This window comes from Gambusia affinis, linkage group LG03 (genome assembly GCF_019740435.1).
Source record: "Gambusia affinis linkage group LG03, SWU_Gaff_1.0, whole genome shotgun sequence".
Taxonomy (NCBI): domain Eukaryota; kingdom Metazoa; phylum Chordata; class Actinopteri; order Cyprinodontiformes; family Poeciliidae; genus Gambusia; species Gambusia affinis.
The window spans coordinates 15,421,371-15,431,052 of NC_057870.1; the positions used below are offsets into that span (position 1 = coordinate 15,421,371).

General features: G+C 39.8%; 1 protein-coding gene across 1 annotated transcript; it reads right to left on the reverse strand.

Moving 5' to 3' along the window:
• Window positions 1-340: 340 nt before the first annotated feature.
• On the reverse strand, window positions 341-9,682 carry erap2 (endoplasmic reticulum aminopeptidase 2). The gene is made up of 22 exons (XM_044112408.1): window positions 9,541-9,682; window positions 9,146-9,223; window positions 7,608-7,966; window positions 7,316-7,502; window positions 7,072-7,241; window positions 6,855-6,993; window positions 6,642-6,776; window positions 6,421-6,541; window positions 6,183-6,337; window positions 5,959-6,072; window positions 5,741-5,872; window positions 5,317-5,448; window positions 4,067-4,135; window positions 3,813-3,988; window positions 3,633-3,712; window positions 3,375-3,558; window positions 3,127-3,283; window positions 2,858-3,042; window positions 1,954-2,115; window positions 1,290-1,430; window positions 986-1,067; window positions 341-707 (listed from the first exon to the last, which is right to left on the reverse strand). Exons 3-22 carry the CDS (start codon window positions 7,856-7,858, stop codon window positions 561-563), a joined length of 2,919 nt encoding a protein of 972 aa, XP_043968343.1. The 5' UTR covers window positions 7,859-7,966; window positions 9,146-9,223; window positions 9,541-9,682; the 3' UTR covers window positions 341-560.

The window sequence follows — 9,682 nt, forward strand, 5'->3', positions numbered from 1 at the left end:
CTGTATTTGTTTAGTATCTGCAGGATTTGCGTACAAACAGTGGGTTACCGGCCATTTTCACCAAAACTATGCAACAATCTACTTCTCGTGGCAGTCAGGTTTGTTTACTAGGTAATTGTCAAAATTAAATCTCAATACAGAATATAGTTTTTACACTTGTTTATGCTTAATTTAACATAAATTTGCTCATTTTTCATCTTTGAGCAGAACATTAATTGATATTCCTATTTTATGCTAATATTTTTTTCAATATTACTATTTTTATAGTTTTCGTCTTTAATTTGAGTGCTTTTGCTTTTAAAAAATAAACCCCAGTTTAAACACAAAAAGATGCAACAAGTTGTAGTGAATCAATTTATTGTCTAATTGTTAAACTTTGCTTTCTCTTTGAAACACGACAACAAAATGTTCATGATACCTACAGCCTGTCATCTACCATGTAACTCTTTCACTCTAACGAAAAATATTCCAGACATTTACAATTTCCCATTTACAAAACTGTTTTATTACCTAAAATATAGGTTTCACATATTTTATGCTTTTTTCTCCCCAGATAGCTGTCATTTCATCTGCTCATTCAGCCAATTTCTCAGTGTTTCCAAGTTCCTCTGAACCCAGCGAATATTCTTCTGCACATTTTCCAAGGCAAGTTGTGTTGCTCTCAGCTGAGAAGCCTGCTCTTTGATGGATTCAAAAAACAACTGCACCTAAGGGACAAAACACATATAGAGACAAGTTACTTAAATTAATTGCTTCATAAATTTCAGCTTAATTATTTTCAAGAATTATACTCAAGACAGGCTCAACAAGTTCCAGCAAGGTCCAGTCCAAGTAAATGCTTTCCCACAGAATGACCAATTTCTAGCTGGAATTGCTTTGTATCTGAAGTCAATTTAATATGAAAATCTGCACAATAATAATAAATTAAATAATAATCTTTAAAATAAAGTTAGCACATTCTATAATGCACAAAGGTAGGATTTACTTGAGTGAGCTCCTCTGGAGATGAAAACTGCCCTGTGGTCCCAACAATCATGGTCCTGATGCAGGAGGAGCCTAACTGAAACCTGTATATAAGAAAGAAAGGAGAAATGTTTCAGAAATCCAAAAACTTAAGACTACCGTAATAAAATCAAGTCTGCTCCAGCAAATAATGGACTGTACTGCAGATAGGTTTAGAGATCTTTCTTCTGAGAAGCTTGATGGGCAACAAGCAGCTCCTAGAAAAAAACAAAAACAAGAGGGGCACCTTGATGGCATCACATGTTTTGAAAATGAGTCATACTGACTTTTCAACCAATGTGTGCCAGTTCTGTTTGACAAAGTTCCAGGCGAGATAATGTCCCTTTGGATTACGGGCCACCATCCAAACAACATGAGACAGGTCCTGTGATCGGATCACCTCTCCTTCCAGACCCATTGCCAGCAGTCTGCAAAATAAATATACACAAGACCAGCATTTATGACACCAAGCCTTACTTAACGTTTGTGTATTCTAAAGCAGAGCTCCCCAACCCTGGTCCTCAGAGCCCACTGTCTTACATGTTTTAGGTCAGAGGTTTTCAAATCCAGGCCTTGAAGTCATATATCCTGAATCAAATGACTGAATTACCTCCTTGGCATGCAGTTGGGTCCTCTGGAGTTCTGGTGATCTGATTATTTGGCTGAGGTGTTTTAATGCAGAAACACATCTAAAAGCTGTAGGACACCAACCCTCAAAATCTGGTTTTAGGCGTTTCCTTGTTGCTGCAGACAAGGCACACCACTAAGGAGGTAATTAAATCGTTTGAGGCAGGTGTGCTGGAGCAGGAACACATCTAAGACATGCAGGACAGTGGACGCTGATGACCAGGGTTCGGGACCACTGACCAAAGCAGATGCACAGCGATAGGCATAATTATTTTGCCACATGACGGCAGCACAATCAGTGAAAAAAAAAATGCCCTACAGCACCTTTGCAGCTTGTCTGTGTCTTTGGTCGTTGCCAAAGCAAGGAGGACCTTATTTTTCTGGGCTTCAGAGAGGGAAATCTTGTACGTATTTAGGAGCGAGGTCCAGCCATGGTCACCCTGAGCTCCTACTGAGAACACCGTCTCTGCCACATCTGTTGGTAAGCTTTAGTGAACAAAAGCACAGACAGTTAAGTTAGAGACTGAAGTGACTTTGAATTGAACATGATGGTCAAGCAGAAGAAACTCAAACAGCCACCTGTTAATACTAATATATGGAGTACCATATCTGAATGCAAACGTATCAACCCAGAAGCAGAGGATATTGAGGAGCTGTGAAACTAACAGGTGCAAATCCAGTCAGGTAAGAAGAAGAAGCTGAGGCTGCAATTATATGCAAAATTGGGCAATAAAAGATTGGAAGCCTGCTCCAGTGAGTGTTAGATTTAGCTGAAACGTTCAGATTTTAGGGCCATAATTTGTCATGAACAACATGAAAGCATGTTGTCTTATGTTCCATTCTATCTTGTGTCGACTATGAAGGTTGCCAACCTGAATATTGTTCAGGTTGGCAACAATAATATACACATATACTGTGACATGTCACCATGTCACAGTATATGTGACATGGTGACATATACTGCACCATGTCACCAACCTAAAACCTCTCAAACTAACATAACGTTAAGGTCACTGTGCTCCCTGAGCAGCAGCAGTCACCAGATCTCACTCCTACAGAGCACCTTCAGTGGAGGAAAAGGAGATTCACATCATGGATATGCAACCCACAAATCCAGAGCAAATGTGATAAGGTGTCATGTCAATAGGGACCAAAATCTCTGAGAAATTTTTAATAAAGTGAGTGGTGTGTATAGAATAGCATTTGTTATAGTTCAACTCAAACAGACTTTAATGTTCCGTTGGAATGGAGCCAGTCTTTGAAATGTTGATTTGCGCGCTCCAGACAGGGCGGGTATTCCAGGTGACAAGCCAGAGACAGGACCTCCGACCTCAGGCGTCGCTCAGACACAGTGCCGCTGTCACTCCATGTCTGCTGGTCGATGACGGCACGGAAAAACTGCAGGATGTACTTCTGCTCAGAGACAGGAAAACAGTCACATTCAGATAATGTCTGATGACAAAGTTTAGGAAATACTTTTATGTGTTGCTCTCTTACTTCCAGGTTTTTAGTTAAAGTGGGCTCATCTCTCTTCTCAACAATATGGTAGAAAACTTCCAGAAAAGCCAGTCCTTCGAGAAGAGGCACTGTGTGTTTCTCAACTTGTAGATAACCAATCAGGTCCAATGCTTTATTAAGTGGGAGATGACCCGCCCTTTTCAAAGACGGAAAACAAACATTTTTAGTTTTTCTTTTCCAAGAATACAGTATTCTTATATTTTAAATGTGCAAACTTTCTTCCTTACGTGACCAAATGAAATGCATTGTGTATCAAGTGAGTCCTGTCCTTGTAGCTCAGAGCTGTGTGATTTTCCCGCAGTAGTTTAGCCATCACATCCCAGCCATCATCAGCATAATGAACCACGTAATAGCCGGTCATATCTGAGTTTATTTTCACCCAGCTGGCTTCTTCTCCAATGTATACACTGTCTGTATAAAAGGAGCAAGTATTGAGATATTACAAAGCAAAATTTCAAATTGGATGCTTTTTTTTTATCTCCTACCTGTGGGAGAAGTCATCATATGTCTGTGGATGGTGCTGGAAATATCAGTCTTGTATGTCAGAGGAATATGCCACAGGAAGCTATTAAAAAAGATGCATGTGAACCTCAAATTTTGTTCATTTTACACAATAAACCCAAACTGAGAACGACACATCTAGCTACAAATAGTTATGAAGTTACCCTTGTTGTACAGCTTGCCACTGAGGATCAGAGGGAAGAACTGTCCTCAGAAATCGATCTTGTCGAAGAAGCAGTCGAGGCCCCTTCCTCGTTACAGTCACCAGAGGAAGCCCTTTCTGTAAAGTCCAAGTGTTCATCATGGCTGTCAGGTTGAGGTGTTCCCCTGCAAACAAATACTGTAGGAGGACATAAACTGTCAGTTCCAGCAAACACAGTATCGTGTAAATGTTGAAACATCAGGATGTTTTACTCACTGCATTCTTGGAGGCCTGGCCACTGCTGTAACAATGTTTGCTTGAGGTGAAGTCATCTTCTGAACATGTCTGAAAAATTACGGAGAGGATTTCTGTTTTTTATGACATATCTCTCTTTGGATGGAGATAATTTGATTAACATGGCCAGTGTCATGCAAACACTACAATAACACAAAATCTTAAAGTATTTGCTTGTCTACTTTCTAGTGGAAATATCTTAGTACACTTTCAATAAGACAAAACTAACTTACAAGAAACTCTTCAACAAGATATAGGAGCTTGTTTTAAGTCTTTAATTTATTAACATTGATTTAAAAAATGCCACTTTCACTGGAAGATTTTTTTAAATTTATAACACAGAAAAATGTATTGTTATAATGACAAAATCTGCTACTGAAATTGAAATAAAAAAATAACATTTGTAAATCAAATAGGCTGAAATATTTCCCTCTGTTGGTTGATGAAAATGTTATATGCAAATTCACACCCACAGTTACCACAATGTCGGGAGAAGTTGATAAATATGAGACGCATTTTGAAGGCACACATACTATTAATGTCTTCAGAGACGTGCATGTTGCCACCTGCTCAAATGCATTTCAATATCACCACTGATGCGAACTTCCATCCATCCATCCATTTTCTATTCACCCTTGTCCCTAATGGGGTCAGGAGGGTTGCTGGTGTCTATCTCCAGCTACGTTCTGGGCGAGAGGTGGGGTTCACCCTGGACAGGTCGCCAGTCTGTCGCAGTGATGCGAACTTTTGAGCGTCTATTTATTTCACAACTAGAATCTACTAGTAGACTAGATTCTAGGAGGAATTTCTACTCTTCTAAGATGCTTGCAAATCCAAGATGGTTTTTGCTTTACATCAGTGTTTTCCACAATTTTTCAAAATCAAGATGTACTTTGCTGCCACGTACAGACAATGCAACACCAGTGCAGTTGAGACACACAATCTTCATAAGGATTTTAAATTTTTTTGTAGTTTAATCAAGTGCTTTACTTTAGTAAACAAAAAATTAAACGGTAGCAGTACCTTGGATTTCATCCTAACTATTGAATGTATGTATGTTTTTTTTCTACATGAAGAAAAAAACTGCAAAAGCAGAATTGAAAATCTAAACTTGCCCTCTTGTAACTATAAAATGACACAGACACACAGCATGGCCTCATAAAGCTGCTTGTTTATCAAGCTGTTCCTTAAGATCAAAGAATAAAAGAGAGAAAAAAACCATGGCGCCTTACGTTAGATAGACTGTCCCACAGGTCCTGATTGTGGGCATTTCCATAGCTAAACTTGCGAAGGTATCGCACTATCCCGCTCTGAAACACCTTCTCAGTCAGGAAGTGCCGCAGCATATGCAGGACACATGCTCCCTGAAAAGAGTTTAGGCATTAAATATGAGATTTCATTACACGCCAAGCCTGAAATTGTGTGGATGTTCTGTTTTCTCAAAGTGTGTACAAAGTGTTTTTGTAACAAATACAATCATGTTAATAATTTTACTGTTATGTTCAAATCATCTGAACAGTTTAACTCAAAATAGTTGGCTTAACAGTTGCAAGTTAAGGTAACTATATCTGATGAAAATTCTTACTTTATTTTTGTGTTTGCCACATCCTCAGCTCAGGGCTCTGATGAATTGTGACCTAAACAGAGTGACCGTACCTTGTCGTAGGAAACGGTGTCAAACATTTCTTCGATCTGGGTAGGGCTCTCTGCTGGGCTCGAGATAGGCCGAGAAGAGTTTAAAGAATCAAGACCAATTGCTACAAAACAAGTGTGCAGTAGATACTCGTCCTGCCAGAACAAGTTAGATAACATGAATATCAATCTTATTTTTAGGGAACAATTGTGGTTTACTAGTCAAGAATTTAAAAAATTACCACTTTGAGAATTGGGTAGGTGGCCTCCACTGAAATATACTCCATGTATCTGGCAAATCCTTCATTCAACCAGAGATCGTTCCACCAGTTCATGGTCACCAAGTTCCCAAACCACTGCAGGGCAAAACCACTAAATTTAATTTCAAATTCCTTGTCCAAATCTAGCTAAGAAACATTAGACAGTGATTTTTATGTGTCATTGATCTGCACTTTTATGTTCTCACCTGATGGGCAAGTTCATGACCAATGACCATAGTAACCCAGAGTTTATCAGAAATGGAGGATGTGAGGGGATCATAGAGAAGACTGGTCTCTCTGTAGGTGGTCAGTCCCCAGTTCTCCATTGCACCAACCTGGAAATCTGGAATGGCAATCAGATCTGGAAGAGAAAACTATATGTAATAGAGAACAAAAGTAACAGATTATACATAAGAAATAAGAAAGGGAATTATTATTGGTTACCTTGTTTGGGCAAAGGATAACGAATGTTGAAGTACTCCTCATAGAAGTCCAGCATTTTAACAGCAACCTCCAAAGCATAGTGGGTTTGCATCCACTTCTCAGGCGCAGCATAGATGGAAACCTACAATGAAATCAAAACTAATCTGTTGAACCAGACAGTTCAAGGTTGAGACAGTTCAAGGAAAAAGAAAAGTGACAGCAGGGTAGATGATCATGAAGACCTTCACTCCAGACGTAGTTGTTGCACTGACAGACTTGAAGTCACAAACGATGAAAGCTACAAGGTACGTGCTCATCGTCACGCTCGGGGCGAACTGATCTTCAAGAAGGTCACCATTCAGTTGTACTGTCTTGATCTGAAACCCAGGAGAAATTTGAGGTCCTTTTTTCCATCAATCAACATCTGCAATAGTTTTCAAAGATTCAGCACTCACTACTGGCATGTTGGAGAGAGAAATATACTCCGGGCTCCTTCTAATCCTCACAGAGAAATTGGCTTTGAAGCTCGGCTCATCAAAACAAGGAAATGCCATTCGGGCGCTTGTGGGTTCAAAGTGAGTGGAAGCTAGGTATCTGAAAATAGATTGTTGCAGACAGTGTGTGCTGGCTATGATTTCCACTGATGCTGAGAAACAGAAAACCTATTCTCACCTGGTCTTGCCTTCACTGGTTCTGTAGGTGCTTTTATAGAAACCGTAAAATCCCTCTGCTAGCTCTGCTTCAAACTCTATGTACAAGAAATACTTCTGGCCGCTGCTGAGAACCCGTGGAGAAAAAATGCCTATTTGCTCGTGGGAAGGGTTGTGAAGAACTGGAAGAACCTAAAATAGCAGAAGATTGTTAAGCCGACAGGAGTTAGTAAATAAAATTTATCCTATCTTATATTTCCAACTACCTGATCAGACAGATGATTAAGGTTCTGGTCTAAAATTGTGGCCTTAGAGATTTGAAGACCCTTGCTGTGTAGAACAACCCAGTTTGTATTATTCTGGACATCGATCTGGATCTGCACGGTGCCAGTGAAGCTGAGAGTTGTGAGGTTGGGGTGCAGAAGCAGGTGGTAGTGAAAAGGAACAATGTACCTGAGGCACAGAAACATGACAGCTAATTAGTGAGTTAGTCAAAATACGGATGGTTTTTTTTTCCATCTGCTTCTGTAGTGTGACAATAGAAAATATAGAGCCTACCTTGGCAGGCGAAGACGGCTCCAGGGGAAGGACAGATTACCATCACCCAGAGGAGATGGTTCTGCCGTGGGACTGGGAGGACTCGCTACCTGCTGTGAGCTCTGAGAGGCCTGAGATCCAACCAGATGAATGTTGAAAGCCAGCAGCACTAAAAGCCCGACTGGAATCATTGTTAAGGGAATGTTCGTGAACGAAATTGATTGAAATGATGCCGACCCGTTTGAGAGGTCGACTCTTAGCTCTGAACTCATTTAATCATAACCCGAACACTGGAGTCAACCACGGGAAGGAGCACCCAACATTAATGGTTGATGAAATTAAAATAAAATGGCCACTCCTTCGGGATTCTTTTCTTGAACCTGAAAGACACAAACAATGGAAGAAAAAGTAAAATATTTCTCTTGAAATAAAATGTATCTGCACATATATTAATTTTACTGTGGTAACAAACCTCTCTTCTCCGAGGACTTCAGACTATTTTAGAGGTTCAGTGAACTGAAATTAAGATTGTAAAGATATAAATAGCTACATCTATGAACAAGTTTATGGAAAATGTATCAAACTGTTCTAGAGTAGGATACACTGTGCCAGAGCTCCTGCTCCACCAAAGAAAGAACATAATTGATTTTGTGTTTTTCCTTCCTGCAGAAAAAACTCCTGGCTCGGTGTTTACATGTTTAGGTGTCTCTCTTTCTTTGTCAGAGAAATTTACATAGCTACTGCTGCCTTTAACTGTACACAGTCTTTCTTTCAAAAGAAATTCACTCATTCTGTTTTTGCATCTTGTTCCTGTCTCCTTGACCCTCAGTCAGACATGGAGCATGGCTCTGTGTTGAACTTTATTCTACTGGAGAATACTTCCTGCTAAAAGGTGATCTTCCTCTTCATTATCTCCACATATATGCTTTGGATTACCGTACTTTATGATCTGCCCTGGACCATGTCGTAAATTGGACTATGGGACTGGATTATGTTTACATAAATTAGGCAATTTTAATATATCAAACTCTTTTTTTGTGTGTAAGACTGGATGTGACTTGGCCTGATTTGTCTTACAAAAAAATAAACAAAACATAACTTAACTGTGGTGCCATAAACATATGAGTATTAGATATTTTGTTTACTTTGGACACTTGTGTAGCTATGAAACAAATTTCTCAGTGCCCAAAATAAGTAGACTAAATTATTCTCTTGGAGCAGGTGGAAAAAAACTGCTAAGAATAACTGGGCCGTACTGAGCACATGCTCAGTTAATTATGGCACATAGAGCTCGGCTGAAAAAGAGACCACAGCTAGTCTCTTCCTTTCAGAGATTCAAACATGTGAGCAAAAACGAACCATGTGGTCAGAAATAAAGAAGAGGACGGAGCAAGGGGGAAGAAGGTGACAGCAGCTGCACTGTACCAAACTTACTATTTAAAACTATCAGTTACAGCCTCTGAGATTTCCACAGCCTGAATAAATTTTTAGGATTCAGCTAGAACTTGTCTCTGCTCCTACTGCAGGAGTTTTGTAGAATAACAAAAAAAAAGCATTACCTCGATCAGTTTAGCTTCATCATACTTCCTTGATGCTCCTGCTGTTCAGTTTCACTTTCTCTTCTAAGATGCCGCCCACTGAAAATAAAAGAACTGCTTATTTGAGTGCGTGTGTGTGTGTGTGTGTGTGTGCGTGTGTGTGCGTGTGCGTGCGTGTGTGTGTGTGTGTGTGTGTGCGTGTGTGCGCGTGTGTGTGTGTGTGTGTGTGTGAGAGAGAGAAGAGATAGAGGAGTTTTAGATGTAAGGATACAGGCAACAATGTTTTCTTATAAATTAAAAATTGTTCTGGAAAGGAGCCAAATTAAGTATGTGTTCATATTTATTACTCTGAATTACCTCTGTGTGTGTGCGCGCGCGCGTTCGTGTGTGTGCAGGTGTTGCTGATATTATCTCACCTCAGATGTAACAGCCAAACGCAGGCGGTTGTCCAGGTGTTTCAGTATTATTCCTAATGTCTTCTCCTCACTTTGCTGCAGCTTAATGAATCCCAACACAGCTTGACATATTTAACTCGTGTTATATTGCCTTTCTCCCTTC

Excerpts from the sequence above, each read along its gene's own strand:
- erap2 (XM_044112408.1), bottom strand. The coding sequence starts at position 7,858 with ATGAGTTCAGAGCTAAGAGTCGACCTCTCAAACGGGTCGGCATCATTT. Across the intron at positions 3,713-3,812 it reads TGGCAAGCTGTACAACAAGG|CTTCCTGTGGCATATTCCTC; the intron begins GTAACTTCATAA and ends CTTTTTTAATAG. Across the intron at positions 708-985 it reads CTCCAGAGGAGCTCACTCAA|GTGCAGTTGTTTTTTGAATC; the intron begins GTAAATCCTACC and ends TTTGTCCCTTAG.